The 25,268-nt window shown below is 53.4% G+C and overlaps 1 protein-coding gene across 1 annotated transcript in view; it reads right to left on the bottom strand.

Moving 5' to 3' along the window:
• The window catches only part of LOC138259689 (uncharacterized), a 106,738-nt gene that overhangs the window by 7,939 nt on the left and 73,531 nt on the right, over positions 1 to 25,268 (bottom strand). The window contains exon 3 of the mRNA XM_069207578.1: positions 14,592 to 14,703. Within this exon, the coding sequence (XP_069063679.1) occupies positions 14,592 to 14,703 (112 nt within the window). The remainder of the gene's footprint in view (positions 1 to 14,591; positions 14,704 to 25,268) is intronic.

Raw genomic sequence — 25,268 nt, 5'->3', positions numbered from 1 at the left:
TACCTAGACGACATAACTGTCTACAGTTCCAGCTGGGAGGAACACCTGCTCCACCTCAAGGAGGTGCTTCAGGCCCTGCAACAGGCAGGCCTGACTATCAAGGCTAGTAAGTGCCAGATTGGGCAGGGTTCCGTGGTGTACTTGGGACACCTCGTAGGTGGTGGAAGGGTGCAGCCGCTCCAGGCCAAGATTGAAACTATCAAGGCCTGGCAACCACCTAGAGCACAGACTGAGGTGAGAGCCTTTTTGGGCCTCACTGGATACTACCGCAGGTTCGTCAAGGGCTATGGTACCATTGTGTCCCCCTTGACTGAACTCACTTCCAAGAAACAACCTAGGTTGGTGAATTGGACAGAGGCCTGTCAGAAAGCCTTTGATTCTCTGAAGGGAGCCATGTGCACGGCCCCCGTGCTCAAGGCCCCTGACTACTCCCAGGAATTTATTGTTCAGACAGACGCTTCAGAGCATGGCATAGGGGCTGTTCTAGCACAGCTGAATGAGGAGGGCTCAGACCTACCAGTAGTCTTTATTAGCAGAAAACTATTACCACGGGAACAAAGGTGGAGTGCTATTGAAAGAGAAGCATTTGCTGTGGTCTGGGCACTGAAGAAGCTAAGACCCTACCTGTTTGGGACTCACTTCCGGGTTCAGACAGACCACAGGCCCCTCAGATGGCTCATGCAGATGAGGGGTGAGAATCCAAAACTCTTGAGATGGTCCATTTCCCTACAGGGGATGGACTTTACGGTGGAGCATCGCCCAGGGGTTGACCAAACCAATGCTGATGGTCTCTCCAGATACTTCCGCCTTAGCGATGAGAGCTCCCAGGAGGTCGGGTAGCTCTCCCCACTTTCAGCTGGGGGGGACACATGTTAGACGTGACATGCCTTAGGGTGGTCACCCCTAACTTTTTGCCTGCCTCCCTCCACTTTTTGGACCCTGTTTTGCTGGCTTTTAGACTCTGCGCACTTTACCACTGCTAACCAGTGCTAAAGTGCATATGCTCTCTTCCTTTTTAAGACATGGTAACTTTGGATCATACCTGATTGAACTATTTAATCAACTTATAAGTCCCTAGTAATGTGCACTACATGTGCCTAGGGCCTGTAGATTAAATACTACTAGTGGACCTGCAGCACTGGTTGTGCCACCCACTTAAGTAGCCCCCTTAACCTTGTCTCAGGCTTGCCATTGTAAGGCCTGTGTGTGCAGTTTCACTGCCACCTCGACTTGGCATTTAAAAGTACTTGCCAAGCCTAGAACTCCCCTTTTTCTACTTATAAGTCACCCTTAATGTGTGCCCTAGGTAACCCCTAGAGCAGGGTGCTGTGTAGGTAAAAGGCAGGACATGTACCTGTGTAATTATATGTCCTGGTAGTGTAAAACTCCTAAATTCGTTTTTACACCACTGTGAGGCCTGCTCCCTTCATAGGCTAACATAGGGGCTGCCCTCATACATTGTTGAAGTGGCAGCTGCTGATCTGAAAGGAGCAGGAAAGTCATATTTAGTATGGCCAGAATGGTAATACAAAATCCTGCTGACTGGTGAAGTCGGATTTAATATTACTATTCTAGAAATGTCACTTTTAGAAAGTGAGCATTTCTTTGCACTTAAATCTTTCTGTGCCTTACAATCCACGTCTGGCTGGGCTTGGTTGACAGCTCCTTGTGCATTCACTCAGACACACCCCAAACACAGGGTACTCAGCCTCACTTGCATACATCTGCATTTTGAATGGGTCTTCCTGGGCTGGGAGGGTGGAGGGCCTGCTCTCACACAAAGGACTGCCACACCCCCTACTGGGACCCTGGCAGACAGGATTGAACTGAAAGGGGACCTGGTGCACTTCTTAGGCACTCTTTGAAGTCTCCCCCACTTCAAAGGCACATTTGGGTATAAAACAGGGCCTCTGCCCTACCTCATCAGACACTTGCTGGAGAAGAAACCTGAACCAGAAACTACATCCTGCCAAGAAGAACTGCCTGGCTGCTCAAAGGACTCACCTGTCTGCTTTCTACAAAGGACTGCTGCCTTGCTGTTGGCCTGCTGCCTTGCTGAACTCTTGTCTGGCTGTGAAAGTGCTCTCCAAGGGCTTGGATAGAGCTTGCCTCATGTTCCCTGAAGTCTCAGGACCAAAAAGACTTCCCTTTTTCACTTGGACGCTCCGTGCGCCGAAAATGTAGACGCACAGCTTGTTCCGCTGCGAGAAAAACGCTGCACAACGACGCTGAGCAACGCGACGCTCGGGGACGACCGAAAATCCGACGCACGGCTTCGCAAGGACAATGCCGCCCGACCTCTAGAGGAGAAATCGACGCGACGCCTGTTGTGAGATCGTAATTTCAACGCTCAGCCCCGCAGAACGACGGGCAGCTGGAAAACAAGCAGGAAAATCCACGCACAGACCCGGGACATCTGGTAATCCCTGCGATCCACAGAAAGAGACTGTCCGCGCGCCGGAAAACGACGCCCGACTTCCCCGCGTGGAAAATAACGACGCAAGTCCGTGTGTGCTGGGGAGAAATCGACGCACACACTCTTTTTCCACGCACCTCTCCTTTTGTGGCCCTTTGAGGAGATTTTTCCACTCTAAACCAGGTACTTGTGCTTGAAAGAGACTTTGGGGGTCATTCCGACCCTGGCGGTGCCGGGGACCGCGGAAGCACCGGCAACAGGCTGGCGGTGCTTCCAGGGCCATTCTGACCGCGGCGGTAAAGCCGCGGTCAGAAAAGGGCAACCAGCGGTTTTCCGCCGGTTTACCCCTGGCCCAAGGAATCCACCATGGCGGCGCTGCTTGCAGCACCGCCATGGGGATTCCGACCCCCTTCCCGCCATCCTGGTCCTGGCGGTAAATACCGCCAGGAACAGGATGGTGGGAACGGGTGTCGTGGGGCCTCTGGGGGCCCCTGCACTGCCCATGCCACAGGCATGGGCAGTGCAGGGTACCCCTAACAGGGCCCCATAAAGATTTTCAGTTTCTGCTGTGCAGACACTGAAAATCGCGACGGGTGCCACTGCACCCGTCGCACCCCTTCAACTCCGCCGGCTCCATTCAGAGCCGGATTCATTGTTGAAGGGGCTTTCCCGCTGGGCCGGCGGGCGGCCTTCTGGCGGTCGCCCGCCGGCCCAGCGGGAAAGTCAGAATGACCGCCGAGGTCATTTGACCGCGGTACGGTCTTTTGGCGGTTCCCGCCAGGCGGGCGGCTTACGCCGCCCGCCGGGGTCGGAATGACCCCCTTTGTTTATATTCTAAAGACTTAAGACACTTTGGGGGTCATTCTGACCTCGGCGGTAAAAGGCCCTTACCGCCGGTCAGAAGTCTGCCATTCTACCGCCGCGGCCACGGTAAACCGCCACGGTCATTCTGACCACCAACTGTGAAACCGCCAACAATCCGACATCCAAGGAAGGCCGCCGCATCAGCGGGCCGCGGAAAACTGGAGATGACCAAACCTCCACCGTCACGCCAACACAAACACACCCATGCCATTCTGACCCACGAATCCACGCGGCGGTCTTTCAACCGCGGTATTCCATTGGCGGTACACACCGCCGCGCTCAAAATACACACACAGCACCAAAACACAGCCACATTGGACAATTTGAAATACGCACACCTGAGACACATACAAACAACACTCCCACACATCCAATCAACTATAAAACACACACCCACATCACCCACAAACCCCCACTAGTTGGAAATCGGAGCGAAGGCGATACAGACAGAGATAGAGAGAGCGAGCACAGCAATAGAAAACCCCAACACACACAGGAACCCCACTTCATCACCCACACCACATCTACTCACACATCACCACATATCACCACGCACATCACCACAAACCCCACCCCACACCTCATCCACACCACCCCATGGCACCCCAAAGACACCCAAGGTTTTCTGACCAAGAACTCCGGGTCATGGTGGAGGAAATTATGAGGGTTGAGCCCCAGCTCTTCGGCACACAGGTGCAGCACACCACCATAGCAAGGAAGGCTGAACTATGGCAAAGGATCGTAGACAGGGTCAACGCTGTGGGACAGCATCCCAGAAATCGGGAAGATATCAGAAAGCGATGGAACGACCTACGGGGGAAGGTGCGCTCGATGATCTCCAGGCACAACATCGCTGTGCAGAAGACTGGCGGCGGACCCCCACCCACTCCACCCCAATTCACAGCATGGGAGCAAGAGGTGGTAAACATCCTGCATCCTGATGGCCTCGCTGGAGTAGGCGGAAGAATGGACTCTGGTAAGTCGAATCTCAACTACTTCACCCCCCCAATCACCCGCATGCCAACCCCCCCCCCCTCACCCCCAATCCCAACCCCCCAGCACACAACCTTCCTGCCAATGTCTCACCAGCACAACCCACCCTAAACAACACCAACCCCTGAATGCCAACACAAACCATAGACAGCCACCACCAAAGCATGACCATTGCACATACCCATACACCCCCCCACCACCCTCACAACACCTCCCACAAGGGAATGCCAGCACTGGGGGACAAGGGCACTCAAAATGCACGCCATGGCAAACACAGAAACAATAACCATAATCCTTTACCCCTGCAGGGCCCGAACGCCAACACACCGCCACGGAGGGTCCAGATTTGTCCATCCCACCCCCAGAACAGGCCCCCAGCGAGGACAGCAGCTCTGTCGACCTAGAACCTGACGACCAGCCCGGACCATCGGGGACCTCTGGACAGTCGGTTCCCCACACACAGACACAGGCCACAGCAGACCCAAACCCCTCTGGGAACACCAGCACAGCTCCCACCCAGCGGGCCCATGCCTCTGTCTCGCGGACGCGTCAATCAGCGGTGTGTCCGCCACTACAGGGCACCCAGGCTGACCCAACACCCCAACAACAACAGGGACCTGGGGGCAGTGGTAGTGGGCACACCGTCCAGGGGACAGAGGCCCGGGGAAACAGGGCAACTGGGAGGGCTGCTGTGCGACAGGGGGGGAGGACAGGCCCAGGGAACCGACTCTCCAAGAGGCCCTCACCACCATCATGGGAGCATACCATCACTCCCAGGAGACGATGGCGACGGTACTGGCCAGGTTCACCGAGATCCAGGCACAGCAGGAGGAACGGTACATGGGGTTCAGCAATGAACTCAGGAACATCGCTACCGCTATGGGGACCATAGTCCAGGCCCTCAACCGGATAGAAACCACATTGTGGGACCATGTGGCACCGCAAAGGGCCCCTGTCACTAGCCAGGAACAGCCTACCACCTCCGCCGGCGCTAGTGGTCAGGAGGCCCCCACAGAACGACGGGCCACCAGAACCCCACCTCCTGCTGAAGAACAACCACCCCGCAAGAGGAACCTGAGATCTCAAAGGAAGACAGAGTAGGATGCCAAGACCCCCGCCAGCCTAATATCCCCCCGGATGTCATTCCACTGTCCCACAGTGTCACCCTGTCCAACCTTGAACTGCCCCTGCTCCATCCTTCCACAGGCATATGGACAATGCACCTGTGCGACCAAGAACTGGACTCTGCCATGGACATAACTCCACCCTCACCCATCACCGTTTTAATATCATGTACCAATATCTAGCACTAAAAATAAATCACTCATTGCACTGAAATCATTCAGGAGTCAGCCTGTATTATTTACAAATGTATAACACATTACTGATCAATAATGTTCTGTTATTTTTGTGATGACAACATACCAGTGTCAATAAGCATTAGTCCATGGGCTAACCAAGCAGAAGTCACGCAGTGGGTCATACAGCACTGAAAAGGGAAGGGAAAATCAAACATCAGTTTAAAGGAACTGGGGGAAATACACAAAGTAAAGATGCAGGGGGCTTTCAGTAAATGTTAAATGGCGTGGGTGATTCTTACCTGTGTGCTACTGGAAATACTGTTGGATAACTCTGTCCCTGTTGTCTGGGTCGTCCTCTTCGTATTCCTCCTCTTCACTCTCCGCAGGCTCCACAGCTCCTTCAACAACACCATCTGGACCAACCTCCTGCAGGAAAGGCACCTGACGTCGCAATGCCAGATTGTGAAGCATACAGCAGGCCACGATGATCTGGCACACCTTCTTTGGTGAGTACATCAGGGATCCCCCTGTCATATGCAGGCACCTAAACCTGGCCTTCAGGAGGCCAAAGGTTCTTTCTATGATCCTCCTAGTTCGCCCATGGGCCTCATTGTACCGTTCCTCTGCCCTGGTCCGGGGATTCCTCACTGGGGTCAATAGCCAAGGCAGGTTGGGGTAACCAGAGTCACCAATTAGCCACACACGGTGTCTCTGTAGCTGTTCCATCACATAAGGGATGCTGCTATTCCGCATCACATACGCGTCATGCACTGACCTAGGGAACTTGGCATTCACATGGGAGATGTACTGGTCAGCCAAACAGACCACCTGGACGTTCATCGAATGGTAACTTTTCCTGTTTCTGTACACCTGCTCATCGTCTTTTGGGGGTACTAAAGCCACATGGGTCCCATCAATGGCACCAATTATGTTGGGGATATGTCCAAGGGCATAAAAATCACCCTTCACAGTGGCCAAATCAACCTCCTCAGGGAATACAATGTAGCTCCGCATGTGTTTCGTCAGGGCAGATAACACTCTAGACAAGATTTTTGAAAACATAGGCTGAGACATTCCAGATGACATGGCCACTGTTGTCTGGAATGAGCCACTTGCCAAAAAATGGAGGACTGACAGAACCTGCACTAGAGGGGGAATTCCTGTGGGTTGGCGGATGGGGGACATCAGGGCTGGCTCCAGCTGGGCACACAGTTCATGTATAGTGGCTCGGTCAAGTCGGTATCGTAGTATGATATGGCGTTCTTCCATTGTCGACAGGTCCACCAGCGGTCGGTACACGCGAGGATTCATCCGTCTCCTCGCAAGTCCCAGCGGACGGTGCCTAGGAAGGACAACATGGAGCACAGAGTCAAGCAAATCACAGGTACGTTCACCACAGCATGCATAGCACACGATTATCTAGGTATTGAAAGGCGTGTATGTGTGGCAATGCAAGGCCTAGGCCTGTGTGACGCAGTACAAATTATGCCATGTGGGCCCTTGAAATGGCGGCTGCCTGACCTGTGAAGTGGGACAATGGGATGTGAGGTCAATGCGCTGGCGTGGCACACCGTGGCGGTAGGCGGTCGAAGACCGCTATACGAAGCCGCATTGGCTAACATTGAAGCCTATGGGTTTCAGGAGCCAATGACGAGGTGCGCCGGCGGTCGCAGTATGCACCGCCACGGGCGTGACCGCCATTTTCTATCTGCTTAATCACTCGAGACCTGATCATCCACAGGAGAGGACCTATACTGCAAGTGCTGCTGTGACCTCGGTCTGGAAGTGACAATGGCTGCTGCGACTGGGGAAAGGGCCCCTGCCTTCACGTCTGAGGAGTTGGAGAAACTTGTGGATGGGGTCCTCCCCCAGTATGCGTTACTCTACGGTCCTCCAGACCAACAGGTAAGTACACTGGGTGCACATTGAATGGGCTATGCCTGTGTGGAGTGGGGTGGATGTAAGTTGGTGGGGTGGGGGGCGAATGAGGAGTGCAACGCACGACAGATGAGAGCATGTGCCATATGGCAAGGTTGGGGAGGGGGGGCCAATCGCATCTAACATGCAGAAAAATGATGAATCTTTTCTTCCCACCCTGTACATGTCAAATAGGTCAGCGCCCATCAGAAAGTGGACATTTGGCGTGCCATCGCCAAGGAAGTCCAGGCCCTGGGGGTCCACACAAGACGGGGCACCCACTGCCGCAAGAGGTGGGAGGACATCCGCCGCGGGACCAGGAAGACCGCTGAGTCACTGCTGGGGATGGCCTCCCAACCTAGGAGGGGTGCCAGTCGTACCCTGACCCCCCTGATGTCCCGGATCCTGGCGGTGGCCTACCCTGATGTGGATGGGCGCTTGAGGACATCACAGCAGACACAACGGGGTGAGTATCAGCACATTCTGCTATCTCTCTGCGCAGTGGAGGCGTCTGGGTGGGGGAGGAGGGTTGTGGGTGACATTAGGCCAGGGCGCTTTCTGTAGTGTAGTCCTCTCCTTTAGGCATGGCCCTGTGCTCCCAGCCCCCACCTCTGTAGGGTGACAAGTACAGCTATCGATGGTCCAGCATCACACATGTGCGCGTTTGTCGTCTCTAGACCTGTTGTCCTAGTCAGAAGTACTGAGTAGTGTACCCCGAATGCGCGACTTAGTGCATGAGGCTCCTGTGTCTGTCCTCTCCGCCAACGGTGTTGACATTGCATGCACTCAACCTGGTCTTCGTTTTTCTCCCCCCACCCTTCTTCTTCATCTTCTTGCGCATGTGTGCATTAGCATCATCAGGCGGAGGAGAATTGGCATCGGAGCACGAGGGAGCTGCAAGTCACAAGGCCCCGGTGGGACCAGGAACAGACACCGAGGGCACCAGTGATCCGGAGGGCGAGGGGAGCACCACAACGGGGACCGGTGGTGACACCAGCGACAGCGACACGTCCTCGGATGGGAGCTCCCTAGCGGTGGCGGCAACATCCGGGCCCCCCGCCTCTCCAGGTACAGCCGCCACCCAGCGCACCAGCCCCGCCCTCCCAGCAGCCCCTCAGCCTACGCTCCGTGCCCGCTCGCCCAGGAAGGCGGGCGTCTCCTTCGCCTCAGGCACCTCAGCCCCTGCCCCTGTTACCCCTGCTGCCCTCAGTGAGGAGGTCATTGACCTCCTTCAGACCATCATTGTTGGGCAGACTACCCTTTTGAATGCCATCCAGGGGGTAGAAAGGGAGGTGCATCGGAGCAATGCCTACCTGGAGGGCATTCATTCGGGTCAGGCTGCCCATCAACGATCGTTCAATGCTCTGGCCTCAGCACTGACGGCAGCCATTGTCCCTGTTTCCAGCCTCCCTCTTCTGACTGCCTCCACCCTGTCTCTGTCTCCTGTTCCTCAGCCTATCCCATCCACACCATCAGACCAGCCTGCACACACCTCAACACCCAAGGGCAGCTCATCCAGACACAAGCACCACAGAACCCACAAGCATTCACGCAAGCAACACCCAGATGCAGACATTCCAACAGTCACTACCACCTCTGGGTCCCCCTCCTCCTCGTCTCCCTCCTCCCTCCCTGTGACGTCTACACTCACACCTGCATGCACACCAACATCAGCCAGTGCTTCCATCACCAGCACACCCTCCAGTCCAGTCCGCACACGTGCAGTCACCACCCCCACTACCATTTACACGTCCCCTGTGTCCTCTCCCACTGTGTCTGTCACCCCCTCTTCCAAGACACACAAACGCAGGCAGACACCCACCCAACAGCCATCCACCTCACGACAGCCTCCAGCACAAGCACCTGCACCCAAAGACAGCACACCTGACTCTCCTACAACCACATCCTCTTCCTCCACTCCCATCACCACTTCTTCTACCTTTTACCTTGGTCCTAAGAAAGTAGTTTTCCTTGCTAATCTTGACCTCTTTCCCTCCACTGACCCACCCCCTCCATCTGCAAAGAGTCCCAAGAGCACCTCAGCCACCACCAGCCCAGCTTTGAGTGTCACTGTGGTGCATGGGTTCTGGAGCCCACCCTTTGCCAGCAGTGACTTCAATCAGCAGCAAGGGGACAGCCAGCCCCCCACCAGGCAAGAGGACCAGGAAGCTAAAGGGCCGCCGTGAGAGGACTGACACGGCTGCCCCCAAGGAGCAAAGTTCGCCCACTTCACCAGCCACAACATCTAGGGGAGGCAAGGGCCCGAGAGCCCCATCTAAGGAGTGAAAGGGCAGCAGGGCGGAGAAGTCAGCCAGCAGGAGCGCGGAGCAGGAGGGGCCCACAAGCCCCATCCCGGGTGTTAGGAAGAACACCAAAGGGCCCAGGACTCCGTCACCGAAGGGTCCAGCAACAGCACGGTCGGAGGGCGACTGAGCAGGGAGTCCAGGCCAGGTCTGGCTCCCTTGACCTACTGGACGAGCACCGCTGAAGAGGGCCCCGCCGTGCAGAAGAGCACCGCTGAACAGGGCCCTGCCGTGCAGAAGAGCACCGCTGAAGAGGGCCCCGCCGTGCAGAAGAGCACCGCTGAACAGGGCCCCGCCGTGCAGAAGAGCACCGCTGAAGAGGGCCCCGCCGTGCAGAAGAGCACCGCTGAACAGGGCCCCGCCGTGCAGAAGAGCACCGCTGAAGAGGGCCCCGCCGTGCAGAAGAGCACCACTGAACAGGGCCCCGCCGTGCAGAAGAGCACCGCTGAAGAGGGCCCCGCCGTGCAGAAGAGCACCGCTGAAGAGGGCCCCGCCGTGCAGAAGAGCACCGCTGAAGAAGGCCCCGCCGTCTCAAGCACCGCTCCGCTGGGCCCTTCCTGTCAAGCACCGCTCCGCTGGGCCCCGCCGTCTCAAGCACCGCTCCGCTGGGCCCCGCCGTCTCAAGCACCGCTCCGCTGGGCCCTTCCTGTCAAGCACCGCTCCGCTGGGCCCCGCCGTGTCAAGCACCGTTCCGCTGGGCCCCGCCGTCTCAAGCACCGCTCCGCTGGGCCCCGCCGTCTCAAGCACCGCTCCGCTGGGCCCTTCCTGTCAAGCACCGCTCCGCTGGGCCCCGCCGTCTCAAGCACCGCTCCGCTGGGCCCTTCCTGTCAAGCACCGCTCCGCTGGGCCCCGCCGTCTCAAGCACCGCTCCGCGGGCCCTTCCTGTCAAGCACCGCTCTGCTGGGCCCCGCCGTCTCAAGTACCGCTCCGCTGGGCCCTTCCTGTCAAGCACCGCTCCGCTGGGCCCCGCCGTCTCAAGCACCGCTCCGCTGGGCCCTTCCTGTCAAGCACCGCTCCGCTGGGCCCTTCCTGTCAAGCACCGCTCCGCTGGGCCCCGCCGTCTCAAGCACCGCTCCGCTGGGCCCTTCCTGTCAAGCACCGCTCCGCTGGGCCCTTCCTGTCAAGCACCGCTCCGCTGGGCCCCGCCGTCTCAAGCACCACTGGCACAATGACAGTGCCGGATCTGTCTCGAGCTACTGTTCACGGTTCACTGTGCCCACCATGCCTCCTCCTTGACCGGTGGAGACTGTTATCCACCTGATGGACTGTGGCTTTGCACTCCCCAGGATGGCAGAGTGGGCAAGCCACCCACTGTAGAGACTTGAGAGACTGTGGCTTTGCACTCCCCAGGATGGCACAGTGGGCATGGTGGCCCCTTCGTGGATCTGGCGTCGTGGACTCATGTGGCTGTGGTGCCCCCCCCCTTCCCTTCCCCCTGAGGTGCCTGTAGTTTTTTCATCAGATGCCCCTGCAGTGTTCTCTCCAAAGGACTCAGGTCTCCTGTGTGGGCTTTGCCCTTGTGTTGATACACTTTGGCCCACGGACACTTGGAATATCGTTAGATGTGCAGGACTTATTGCCTCGGTTTATCGTATGCACTGGATATTGAATGGATTTTTTTGAATTGTTATTGCTATTTGACCGTGACTTATCAGTGGTTTTTATTTCCCATAAATTTTGAGTCACAATTTAATTATGTCCTTGCTTTTTTTACGGTGGGTTTGGGTGGTGTCACTGTGACTTGTTGCTCTGCATTGGTGTGTACATGGTTTGGGGGGGTGGGTGTATCGCGTATGTGTGTGCACGTAACCTTTCGTCCTCCCCCGTCCCCTGTGTCGTAGGTGCAGTACTCACCGTTGTCGTCTGCGCCGGCGTTCGTACTCGTGGTAGATGAGCAGGTAGACGAGAGCAGGTAGGATGTTTAATTCGGGTTCCATGCTGTCCTCCTTCCTCGTGGAGTGCGTAGAGGTGCACGTTTTCCCGTTCGTAGTCTGTTTCCGCCGTGTTTTTATCGGCGGTGCTCCCGCCCCGGAAAAGGTGGCGGATTGGCCGGTCATAATAGTGTGGGCGGTACATTGTCTGCCGCCTGTCTGTTGGCGGTGACCGCCGCGCTGTTTGTCGGTCCCGCTGTGGCGGTCGGAGTGCTAATGTGGCGGGCTGTGTTGGCGGTTCCCGCCAGGGTCAGAATTCCATTTTTTGGACCGCCGGCCTGTTGGCGGGTTGGCCGCCGCTTTATCACCGACCGCCAGGGTTAGAATCACCCCCTTTATATCACTTTTCAGTGATATCTCTACAATTTCCCATTGCAACTTTATTCTTTTTGACCTACAATTATCCTGATAAATATTATATATTTTTCTAAACACTGTGTGGTGTATTTTTGTGGTGCTATATGGTGATATTGTATGATTTATTGCACAAATACTTTACACATTGCCTTCTAAGTTAAGCCTGACTGCTCGTGCCAAGCTACCAGAGGGTGGGCACAGGATAATCATGGATTGTGTGTGACTTACCCTGACTAGAGTGAGGGCTTTTGCTTGGACAGGGGGTAACCTGACTGCCAACCAAAAACCCCATTTCTAACACCATCCACAAAACTCTAAATCAGGCCTTTAATCTGTAAGAGGGGTACCATGTTTCCATTATTTTATCAGCACTAGTTATGTGATTATTTAATTTAATTTTCTTAGTATTAGATGTTAACTTTAAATTATCTTTCAACAGAATTAATATTTTGAGTCCCCATTAACAACCGATCAATGTACAAACTTTTGTTGAAAGAAATTAAGGAGACAGCTAGAGTAGCACACGCCACTTCCCCTGATCATATGTAACCTCTCGAGGAACTAAGCTCATTCTTTCATTCACAGGTCCTGCGGTCAACCCCCTTTAAGCTCCAAACCATGTGCCACACACAGCCTTTTCCCATGCACAGCACAGGCTGGCTACAGGGCGGGGCCTGCAGCCCACCCCATATAAGCAACGAACCCCACGCTATGCACAGCCAAAGGGGTTTGGAGCTTAAAGAGGGCAACATTATATATATAAATTTAGGGGGGGGCACACAGGCCTCCACCTCCCCGGGGCTACAAAACAAAAATTGTTGTGGGCATCACATGTGCCACCCTGGGCCTCGGGGACCACCATCTCCCAGGGGCAACAAATGAAAAATAGTTAGGGGGGGGGCACGCAGATCCTCCCCCGGGCCCTGTAGACCACTCTCCGGGGCTACATAATTTTTTAGAGGGGCCACACAGATCTCCTCTAAGGCCCTGGGGGGCACCACCTCCCCAGGACTGCACATTTAATAAAGTTAGGGGGGCCACGCGCCCCCCCACAGGTCCCGGGGACCAGCATTTCCCCAGGACAACATTTAAAAAATGTATGGGGGGGCTGTACAGACCCCCTCTTTGCCCCAGGGACCACCAACTCCCCACAGCTACATTATAAAAATTGTGACGGGGCCATGTGGACCCCCCTGGGCTCCATGGGTCACCACCTACCCTGGGCTACATTAAATATAAGGGGTGCCACGTGGACTCCCAGGCCCTGAGGCCACCACCTCCCCAGGGCCACATACTAAAAATATTTTGGGGCCACACAGTTCCCCACCCCAGGCCCCAGGGAACACCACCTCCCTGGGCCCATTTTTATTATATAAAATGGGAGGGCGGGCCACACGGCTTCCCAGTCCCAGTGCTGATTTCAGCCCAGGGAACCCCATCTCCCGGGCCCAGACACATTGCACTGGGTGCCCATGGTCCCTGCCGGCTCCTGACTCTTGCAGGAGTCTGTATTGCAACTCCATGCAGGGAGCTGCTTAAAATGCAGCTTCCTGCGTGCGTGAGGAATGTTTTCATCTCTTTCCCTGCCCGCGTGACAGTGGGCAAGGAAAGAGATGAAAACTCAGCTCCCAGCAAGCAGGAGCAGTTTTAATGGCCTTGTGGACCGCTATCCCCCAGGGTCGGCTGCTCCCTCGAGAAGTAGCTGTTTGCTTGCAAATATAACTCATTCAGTCGGTTGGCAAGTTTAAATTCTAGGAAGAAAGAGGTGTCCATAAGATTTTAGAAGATAGGAGACTCCCATCAGTCAGTCCTGAAGAAGACCCGTTGTGGAGCGGTGAATTGGCCCAGGACAGAAAGGGGTTGAAATGTCGATGTTAATATTTCAGCCTGGATTGGTTTTTGCTTAGTATATCAAAGAAGGACTCAATAAGTAGATTTATATATCCAAAAATTCGAGATTGAGTCAATGCAGTGAAAGAGTAACCAACTGACTGCCCTTTTTATCTTTATACAGTTTGTGGATCATTGGGATATTGATTATTCTTTTTCTTTATTGTTACACACAAGCACTTTTCGTTTATTTTTTGCACTGGTTTGTCCTTCCGTTTTTGGTTTTATGATGGGCTGTTCCTACTGAATAATTATAAAAATAGGATTCTAATGTTTATATGTGAACAAATAAAAGATTACTCTTAACGCATCTTGCACCTATGCTGCTTATAATGTTTGTAAATAATTGTTGTTCTCCTTTCGGGGCATTGTAGTCTTTGATATTCAGTTTCCACCCAGCCCCTTTGGGTGTATGGGTAACCCTCTGTGGTTTACAAGGCCTGATAAATTTCAGCAGATGGGATGACCGTCACCATTGTGACGGAGTAACCCCTTCGGCAATATCTAAATCAGGCCCCTAGGCACTCTCATTTCAAGTACAGTAGCGGTTGAGACGTAGATTTTGATAAAGGTGTGACAATTCGCCTTTAGCACATGGTATAATATTATTATGACTTACCGTTACACACTTAAAGAATTTTTCCTCAGCCTTCAAAGTCCAGGTGCTATGTAGTAACGGATCTTGAGCTTCCAGAATCTCGACATGGAAATCAGAGAATCCCATAATTTTCCTAAGACAAATACAAAATGTGTTTACACTTGTTTGAAATATAAAATTATAATTCTTGGCTCTCCACAACAGAAATGTATGCAGATTATTTTAAGAAGTGCATCCTTTTTTAATACCAGATGCACTAAAAACAGGTACGAACTGAAACTCTGATGCTAATTCAGTTTCAGGTGCAAACTCCCAAGTCTTGGGATGTTTGATCAAGAACTAACTGCTCAAGTGTAAATTGACAATAAACAAACGGAATCTCCCCATGCTATTTGCCAGAGGTTTCACCAGGTAGTGCGAAATTGCGATGTCTGCGACTTGCAGTAAGCATAAGGTCTTCAATTTGCCAACAAGATTCCCAGCAGGTCTTGCCAGCTGGAAACTTGTGCATAAATAGCACGTGGTAGGCGATTTACACATGGGCAGGTGGCTCATATGTAATTAATTCATGGGCAAATACAACATGTTAGTAGTATGCTTTTAACTTAAGTTTAGTACATTTGTATCAAGCAGTCAATTTACATTCCTAAATATTCATTACATGTCATTGTTGAACATTTTTTAAACAAAGGAAAACTCGTCCAAATTTGCCTTATTCGTATGAATTAAAGTACGTGTGCAGTAAACAGTATAGTGCTGTGCCAGGTGCAGGAAACTGGCATGCTGGGCCACCAGGTAGTGGAGGCTGACCAATTAGCATATGAGAAGCAACTCTCCAACACTTCTGACAGCCACCGTTGTGACAGGGATGGTCAGAAATAAGTCTAGGCCATCAGCTTATCTACTGCCTTTTGCAAGGGCATTGCGCATGTCTAGCTGAGGGTCTTACAAAGCTGCAGACTCATTTGCAAGATACTCAGTGTACATTTAATTCAGGCACAGGAGTTTTTCCTGCACTGAGAACACTTGGGGTCTCAGTTAGGAAGGCATTTGCATATGTAAAACACGTGTATGGTTGAAATGACTGGATTTCTGCCTGCTGGGTATTCGTTAAAAGTTGTCTAGCAGATGTAAATCCATTTCCTCCCAAGTAATTGTAAGTCATAACTGTAAACCCCATGAACTGGAGGGTGGTGCGCATGAAAAGACAAGGCTAGAATTGAAAGTTCTGAAAGACTCACAAACATCAGTTTGGCAGCATTAACAAACTCCACCGTAAGACTTTCCCACTATGAAAATGGTCAGGGATTCCCTACTGCCACTGAAAGCACTAAGGGACTGATTTAGAGTTTGACAGAGGGTTACTCCGTCACAACGGTGACGGATATCCTGTCCGCCAAAATCTAAATCCCATAGGATATCATTGGATTCAGATTTCGGCGGACAGAATATCCGTCATCCTTGTGATGTGGTAACCCCTCCGCCAAACTCTAAATAAGGGTAATATGTCGGAACAACGAATGCTCCAACCACCCATGCCTGAGCAACGAGGTCCGAACAACGACCTCGTTGTTAACACTAATGCCTTTACCACGAATGCCTTAACAACGATTTTTCGTTGTAAAGGCATTCCTGGTAAAGGCATTACTGAATGGCATGCATGGTTCCAGCATGCGTCCCCCCTGGCTCCCCACCCCTAAAAATGACTGCAACCCCCCCACCCCCACAACCACCCCAACCCCCACTCCCAAAATTACCGCAACTCCATCCCCCTCCCCTAAAACCTAAAGCACCCCAACCCCACCCCTAATACCTAAACCCTGACCCCCCTCCCCGCCCCTAAACCTAATCACCCCGAGCCCCCACTCCACCCCAGAAACTAAAAATACCCGACTCCCCACCCCCGCCATTAAAACATGAAGCACCCCAACCCCCCACCCCACCCCTAAAACCTAAACCCTGACCCCCCCACCCGCCCCTAAACCTTAATCACCCTGAACCCCCACCCCATCCCCGCCCCTAAAAATACCCGCCTCCCCACCCCACCCCTAAAACTAAAAATACCCCGACCCCCCTGCCCTTAAAACAGCCCCAGTCCCAGCCCAACTTACCTCCTCCTTGATCGCGTCATCCTCCTCAGCCGACTCCCTTCTTCTATGCCTTAACCACGCATGTACATGGTTCAGCACATGCGTGGTTAAGGCCCTGAACAAGGAAGTCGTGGAAAACGAAAGCGTTGTTCTACTACTTCGTTGTTCAGGACTCGTTGTTCGGGATGCTTCCCCTAAATAAGGCCCTTAATCACTTTCCATAGTGGGAAGGGGAATGGAACACCCCCAGATTTGCGGTAAGGCAGTGGATTTCTCCACAGGGAAAGTTATTTTTACCAAGGAGAAAAAAACTCAAAAATAATAAAATATCCAGTACATATTCAGATTGCTTTTCCCAATTGGACATGATACTGTGCGTAAAATTCCACATAGAGAAAATGCATTTACCTGAAAAAGTCATATGTATTTCCCAGCATAATGCCTGAAAAGCTGTGTCTGACAAAGCCCAATCCTCTAAAGTTTTGTAAATTAAGAAAAGTGTTTTCAAGCGCAAATGTAAATCTCTAAACTTTTTCACTTTTTTGTGAATCGGATGTCCATGCCCTGAGATTGAGTGCAACCTTCCTAGATCCTAAGCTCATCCCTTCAATGAATGGCTCTTCTTCACATACAAGCTGCAACTATCCAATAAAGGAAAGAGGCAGCACCTTATCCCTTCAATGAATCGGTAGGCCTCACAGTCACCAGTAGCCATCCAATGAGGGGTGTAGGTGAGGACCTGAAAGGGACAAACCAGAAGCTTTCAGTCAGACACAATCGGATCCTGCAGCAATAATCCATTGTCTCAGTCCTTACCCTCTGGCCCTTTGCTGTCAGCACAGACATGCTCTCACGAAACTTGTGCTTAGATTTACTAATAGGTTGGTCAGCATAATGAGGCAAGAAATTCTGTAGTGCTTCATTACGCAAATAGTGAAATATTTAGAAAAGAGGTGCATGACCATTATGTTTTCTGCCGCACCCATTCATTTTAGCATGACACCAAGGCCCAAAGTTATACTTTTTTAGCACTGCATTTGCGTCATTTTTTGTTTGTGCCGATTTTGCATCAAAAAACAATGCAAATGCGGCGCTAAAAAAGTATAAATATGGGCCCAAGTGTTGCACCAAGAAGCAATAGCAAGTTTGAGTGCACTGCATTGTGCTAGAGGTACATCGGCTAATACACATATCTACACAATGACAACCGCACAATGGCATGCACAGTCAAACATGTAATTTTCCAGAAATTACACTTTATGCATATCAGTAGCATGAAACATTATGCCTGCCAATTGCTTACGTCTGGTTTTCGTTAGCTCTGGGAGTTCACACAAACTTTGGTTGTGCTACTCTTGTAGCTAGCATCTGAATTAAATCCTATGGGTATTTACTATTTTCCAAGCTCCTTATGCTCTTTTTGCATTATCAGTGGACTGGCATTTTGAAAACAATTTGGTGTTGCACCGGCATTAACTATTTAGCACAAAATATATTTTACACATGAAAATTGATCAACAGTACTGTTTGCACTGTTATGTGTTGGGTAGAACTGCTGTGCCTCATGCAAAAGCACGAGCAAACGCATAGCATAACTGAGCCTCAGTTCTTCCTTTGCTGACTATGCACAAATAGCTTGAAGGGCGTCAACCAGGAAGACAGGGTTCCCCATCTACTGTGGTCTGTCCCTAAAAACCCAGGATGTCATTGCACCTTTGCCTTATTCTCAGGTCATGAGGGTCCAAAGCTGCCAGTTTGAATACCAGCCAATCACAGCCAGAAACGAATATGGATTCTGCCTGATGCTGCCACAGGACATCATGTCATGGAGTGAAGATGATAGAAGGTTGGACATGATGAGTGGTGCAAGTTCACCTGGAGTGATAACTTCCGGTGCAATTACGCCACCTTCAATTACAAGTGTTTATGGGTCCATGAATCATCAAGTCTGCAAACTCCAGATGTGGGACCAGATTTATCATTATTTGATGCAGAGCAATGCAGCAAAACAACTTTCTGCACTTCTTCGAAAGGAGTGGGCAAGAATGCGCCATATTTACCAACATATGACACATACTTAGAAAGAGGAAACTACGAGGAGAAATAAAGACATTTATCCTCAATGTAACCTCTATTGGTAAGGCGTACAATGTTGATGCATTTACAGCTTTACTAGCCTTGGTAAATCTGGGAATGTGCCAAAAACAAGGGTGGATGCGTGGGAACACCCACTATCCACCCATGTTGCGGTGCCTTGTATTTCTCCAGACTTACCAAGCTATGCAGGGCCACACAGGTTGGCCTTCCATGGCTTGTTAAATCTAATTTAAAGGTGATGCAAGGGCAACAAAATCCTTTGATAAACCTGTGCCCCAATATTTCCGAGGCCAGAGTCAGTGACACTGGACCTGTCTTCACTCCTGCAGGGACAGACACTGCAGACGACAGCACGGAACACTACCACAGCACGGTAAGAAGGCAGTGGTCCCCAAATAGGCTAAATCCTACCTTAACTAGAGCACCTACCCCATCCTCCCACCCATCACCAGCTCTCCGCTGGTACAAAACAAAATTGGTTTTCTTCCTGAAATGTGGGGAAATGCACTTAAAAGGATACTGTACTTCTGGGTCCATAGTTATTCTTCATTCCAGGGAGAAGACTTGTGATGGCTCGAATTTGATTCCGCCCCCATCCCCACCCCTCGAGTAGACCTGCACAAAATGTTGGCAATCTTGTAATGAAGGCCTAAAAGTTCCAGCAAGTATTTTGATTCGGGAACACAGAGGAAAATATACATTTGTTCCTTAGGTTATCATCATACCTCCTGATTTACAGCCTTTTGTTTGATGCTCCTACTTTTTCGGGAGGTGGGGGGCTGGGTTAGAAAGATAGCAATCAGTTTTCTCTGTTCTTGCTTCCTCACCCCCCCCCCCCCCCCTCACACTTTCGACCTGGTTCTAGTATACTGCTGAGGTATGCAACCTTTTTACAAAAACAGTGGCTGAGGAAAGCAGTTCATTTCGGACACATGGCCACCGTTGTCACCTGAAGATTAACAGTGTCTGCCAGCAGAGTTTCCAAGGTGGAAGGTGAGATGAGACATGTCGACATATACAGTAATAAACAATCGATTTTTTCCAGCACAGGCAGCGACCTTAGTTCTTTTTCACCAAAAAACTTGGAACAGATGCAAAGAATTCTCTGAGTTATGATTATGCTCTGATTCAACTTCACAAAATAATTCTCACTTAGGATAGTGAGAATGGGAAGCATATCCATTCACTGCCAAATGCACTGTCTAATACTCATTCCGTAGAAGTGGCGTGCCCTCTTCTAAAAACACAAGCCAATGAACCTGTTGAGCACATACTCATCTGAGACTTGCATTCAAATCCTGCCTAACCTTGCCATCTAGTGGTCCGTTAGAGTAATGCAATTCTGGGACGCAATCATCTCAAGCAAATATTGTCATCACATAACACTTGAATGATGAGAACACCCCCACAAGGGGACCTTGCAGCCACAGTGCCTAGAATGACATAATTAAGGGCTTCAACTGTATGCCTTAACAGTCCGCCTGGAAACTCGGTCTACCACAAATTTACCAATAATAGGGGTTCTAGCAACTCTATGGGGGTTGGGGGAATATACCAAAGGATCACAAGTATGAGCCAAGGGTCCCTTTAGACTTCAGGAATTACAGTGGAATCAGGCCCAAAAGATTTTAGTCACTTTCCCCAGTCGAAATCTCCTGGTGAAAGAAAACAGCTCTGCAGTACTCGTATGGATCCTGTAGTTCCGATGGTGCCAGTCAGTGTTGATACCAGTTCCATCGAAGTTAAGTGTGATCTCAAAATCGAGAAAGTTGCAGCTAAAGCCCAAGGGTCTTACATAGATCTCCAGTTCAGACCTTACTTGCAGATATCTATAATGAACAACAAAAGCCAAAAAAGGAGAATGTACAAAGTGGCAAAATCTCTCATTAGGACCACCAATCCCATAAATTGAGTTATCAATGCACCCTCTCTCAAATTCCAGCCCTTCCTGCACCAAGACCAGTGGCCACTGCAAATGAGCTTCCAATGGTGTAAATATGACTAGAGAATAATGTAAACTTGGGTATAGGTGCATGAAGTTTGGTAACTTTAATTTACATACGTTTCAATTCATGTTGATCCATGAATTCCTGAAGAATGTGATTTACATAGAGCCAAATTCTCGAACGTTAGGTTTTTTGAAGTGGAACGTCACAGCTTGCACTAATTCCTGTTGTCATGACCTGCTTACCATTTATTTCTACTTGTTCCCTATAACCAAATATGCATCTTGCAAGTCCAATATACTTCTTATCAAGCATATTGCAAGTTAATTTATCTTGCAGGCAGGTCGCTCCCTGCTCCGCCATACGCGCCACCTCCACTCTGTATTTTCTATTCCTTTTTCCTGCCGCTGCGTCCCCTGCTGCCCCTCCCGCCTCCTCACCGTCTTAGTCTTCCTTTTTCCCCCGCTGCGCCCCTGCGGTACCCCTCCCGCCTCCCCCCACCTCCACTCCATATTTTCTATTCCTTTTCCCGCCACTGCCTTCCCCTTCGGCCCCACCGCCCCAGCCTTCCCATTCGACAAGCCCTCCCTCCTCCCAGCTGCCACTCCCACCCTCCCCTCCTCTTATGGCAGCCGCGGCGCGGTAACAGGGAGCAACCCTTGACCCTGCTTCTGCAGGCAGGTCGCTCCCCGCTTTGCCATCCGCCCCACCTCCACTCCGTATTATCTACTCCTTTTCCCGCTGCTGGGTCCCCTGCGGCCCCTCCCACCTCCCCCCACCTCCTCACCGTCTTAGTCTTTCTTTTTCCCGCCGCTGCATCGCCTGCGGCCCCTCCTGCCTCCCCCCACCTCCACTCCGTATTTTCTATTCCTTTTCCCTCCTCTGCCTTCCCCTGCAGCCCACTGCCCCAGCCTTCCCTTTCGACAAGCCCTCCCTCATCCCAGCTGCCACTCCTACCCTCCCCTCCTCTTATGGCAGCCACGGCGCGGTAACAGGGAGCAACCCTTGACCCTGCTTCTGCAGGCAGGTCGCTCCCCGCTCCTCCATCCACGCCACCTCCACTCCGTATTTTCTATTCCTTTTCCCGCCGCTAACTTCCCCTGCGGCCCCACCCCCCCAGCCTTTCCATTCGACAAGCCCTCCCTCCTCCCAGCTGCCATTCCTACCCTCCCCTCCTCTTGTGGCAGACGCGGTGCAGTAACAGGGAGCAACCCTTGACCCTGCTTCTGCAGGCAGGTCACTCCCCGCTCCGCCATCCACGCCACCTCCACTCCGTATTTTCTATTCCTTTTCGTGCCGCTGTGTCCCCTGCGGCCCCTCCCGCCTCCCCCCACCTCCTCACCGTCTTAGTCTTCCTTTTTCCCGCTGCTGCGTCCCCTGCGGCCCCTCACGCCTACTCCCCCACCTCCTCACCATCTTAGTCTTCCTTTTTCCCGCTGCTGCGTCCCCTGCGACCCCTCCCCCTCCCCCCACCTCCACTCCGTATTTTCTATTCCTTTTCCCGCCGCTACCTTCCCCTGCAGGCCCCACCCCCCAGCCTTCCCATTTGACAAGCCCTCCCTCCTCCCAGCTGCCACTCCCACCCTCCCCTCCTCTTATGGCAGCCACGGCGCGGTAACAGGGAGCAACCCTTGACCCTGCTTCTACAGGCAGGTCGCTCCCCACTCCGCCATCCGCGTCACCTCCACTCCGTATTTTCTATTCCTTTTCCCGCTGCTGCGGCCCCTGCGGCCCCTCCCGCCTCCCCCCACCTCCTCACCGTCTTAGTCTTCCTTTTTCCCGCCGCTACGTCCCCTGCGGCCCCTCCCGCCTCCCCCCACCTCCTCACCGTCTTAGTCTTCCTTTTTCCCGCCGCTGCGTCCCCTGCGGCCCCTCCCACCTCCCCCCACCTCCACTCCGTATTTTCTATTCTTTTTCCCACTGCTGCATCCCCTGCGGCCCCTCCCGCCTCCCCTCACCTCCTCACCGTCTTAGACTTCCTGTTTCCCGCCCATGTGTCCCCTGCGGCCCCTCCCACCTCCCCCCACCTCCTCACCGTCTTAGTCTTCCTTTTTCCCACCGCTGCGTCCCCTGCAGCCCCTCCCGCCTCCCCTCACCTCCACTCCGTATTTTCTATTCATTTTCCCACCGCTACCTTCCCCTGCGGCACCACCCCCAGCCTTCCCATTCAACAAGCCCTCACTCCTCCCAGCTGCCACTCCTACTCTCCCCTCCTCTTATGGCAGCCGCGGCACGGTAACAGGGAGCAACCCTTGACCCTGCTTCTGCAGGCAGGTCACTCCCCGCTCCGCCATCCGCGCCACCTCCACTCCATATTTTCTATTCCTTTTCCTGCCGCTGCGTCCTCTGCGGCCTCTCCCTCCTCCCCCACCTCCTCACCGTCTTAGTCTTCCTTTTTCCCGCCGCTGCGTCCCCTGCGGCCCCTCACGCCTACTCCTCCCACCTCCTCACCGCCTTAATCTTCCTTTTTCCCGCCGCTGCGTCCCCTGTGGCCCCTCCCACCTCCCCCCACCTCCACTCCGTATTTTCGATTCCTTTTCCCGCCGCTGCCTTCCCCTGTGGCCCCAGCCTTCCCATTCGACAAGTCCTCCCTCCTCCCAGCTGCCACTCCCACCCTCCCCTCCTCTTATGGCAGCCGCGGCGTGGTAACAGGGTGCAACCCTTGACCCTGCTTCTGCAGGCAGGTCGCTCCCCGCTCCGCCATCCCCGCCACCTCCACTCCATATTTTCTATTCCTTTTCCCGCAGCTGCGTCCCCTGTGGCCCGTCCCGCCTCCCCCCACTTCCTCACCGTCTTAGTCTTCCTTTTTCCCACCGCTGCGTCCCCTGCGGCCCCTCACGCCTACTCCTCCCACCTCCTCACCGTCTTAGTCTTCCTTTTTCCCGCCGCTGCGTCCCCTGTGGCCCCTCCCACCTCCACTCCGTATTTTCTATTCCTTTTCCCGCCGCTGCCTTCCCCTGTGGTCCCAACCTTCCCATTCGACAAGCCCTCCCTCCTCCCAGCTGCCACTCCCGCCCTCCCCTCCTCTTATGGCAGCCGCGGCGTGGCAACAGGGTGCAACCCTTGACCCTGCTTCTGCAGGCAGGTCGCTCCCCGCTCCGCCATCCGCGCCACCTCCACCCCTTATTTTCTATTCCTTTTCCCGCCGCTGCGTCCCCTGCGGCCCCTCCCGCCTCCCCCACCTCCTCACCGTCTTAGTCTTCCTTTTTCCCACCGCTGCGTCCCCTGCGGCCCCTCCCGCCTCCCCCCACCTCCACTCTGTATTTTCTATTCCTTTTCCTGCCGCTGCCTTCCCCTGCGGCCCCATCCCCCAGCCTTCCCATTCGACAAGCCCTCCCTCCTCCCAGCAGCCACTCCCACCCTCCCCTCCTCTTATGGCAGCCGTGGCGCAGTAACAAGGGAGCAACCCTTGACCCTGCTTCTGCAGGCAGGTCGCTCCCCACTCCGCCATCCGCGTCACCTCCACTCCGTATTTTCTATTCCTTTTCCCGCTGCTGCGGCCCCTGCGGCCCCTCCCGCCTCCCCCCACCTCCTCACCGTCTTAGTCTTCCTTTTTCCCGCCGCTACGTCCCCTGCGGCCCCTCCCGCCTCCCCCCACCTCCTCACCGTCTTAGTCTTCCTTTTTCCCGCCGCTGCGTCCCCTGCGGCCCCTTCCGCCTCCCCCCACCTCCACTCTGTATTTTTAATTCCTTTTCCCGCCGCTGCCTTCCCCTGCAGCCCCACCCCCCAGCCTTCCCATTCGACAAGCCCTCCCTCCTCCCAGCTGCCACTCCCACTCTCTCGGCCGCGCAGTGGGCATGCCGCTCGCGCCAAAGGCAAGCCCGTCTGCGCCCCTCTGCGTCAAGACCGCACCCAGCGCCAGTCCCCCTGGCCCTCTCAGACGCACCTACTCCCCCCTCACCTTCCACTCTCTCAACCCAGGCCCCTGCCCCACGTGCACCCCATCTAGCCCCACACACACACTCATATCCCCTTCACCTGCCACACCTGTCATTTCTCCTGCTCCTCATCCCTCACACCACACACCAACCATAGCAACCCCACCCTCAACAAACACAACACCCCCAACGCAGGACTCACCCGCTCTGCCCCCACCAACCAACACCGCTGCACACCAGCCCACAACCAGAACACACCCCGCAACAACACCCTCACGCACCACACCAACACCACCCACCACAACCTCCTCAACTGCCTGCTCCTCAACACCCGCTCCCTTCACAAACATGCCATAGAACTCTGGGACCTCATCACATCACACTCACCTGACATCGCCTTCCTCACAGAAACCTGGACCAACCCCTCCTCGGAACCCGACATAGCCATCGCCACCCCCAAGGGATACAAACTCCAACGCAAAGACCGCCTCAACAGGCCAGGTGGTGGCATCGCCAGCCTACACAGGGACACCATCAAAGTCACCACCAGCTCCCAAGACATTATCAACAACACAGAACACATGCATTTCCTGATCCACATCAACAACAACTCTACCCTCAGAGGTACATTTATCTACAGACCACCAGGACCACGCCCCGCCTTCTGCGACACCATCGCCGACACCA

This window comes from Pleurodeles waltl, chromosome 9, assembly GCF_031143425.1.
Source record: "Pleurodeles waltl isolate 20211129_DDA chromosome 9, aPleWal1.hap1.20221129, whole genome shotgun sequence".
In the NCBI taxonomy this organism is placed as follows: domain Eukaryota; kingdom Metazoa; phylum Chordata; class Amphibia; order Caudata; family Salamandridae; genus Pleurodeles; species Pleurodeles waltl.
Note: the sequence above shows the minus strand (reverse complement) of the source record. Positions and strands in the feature narration are given on the sequence as shown.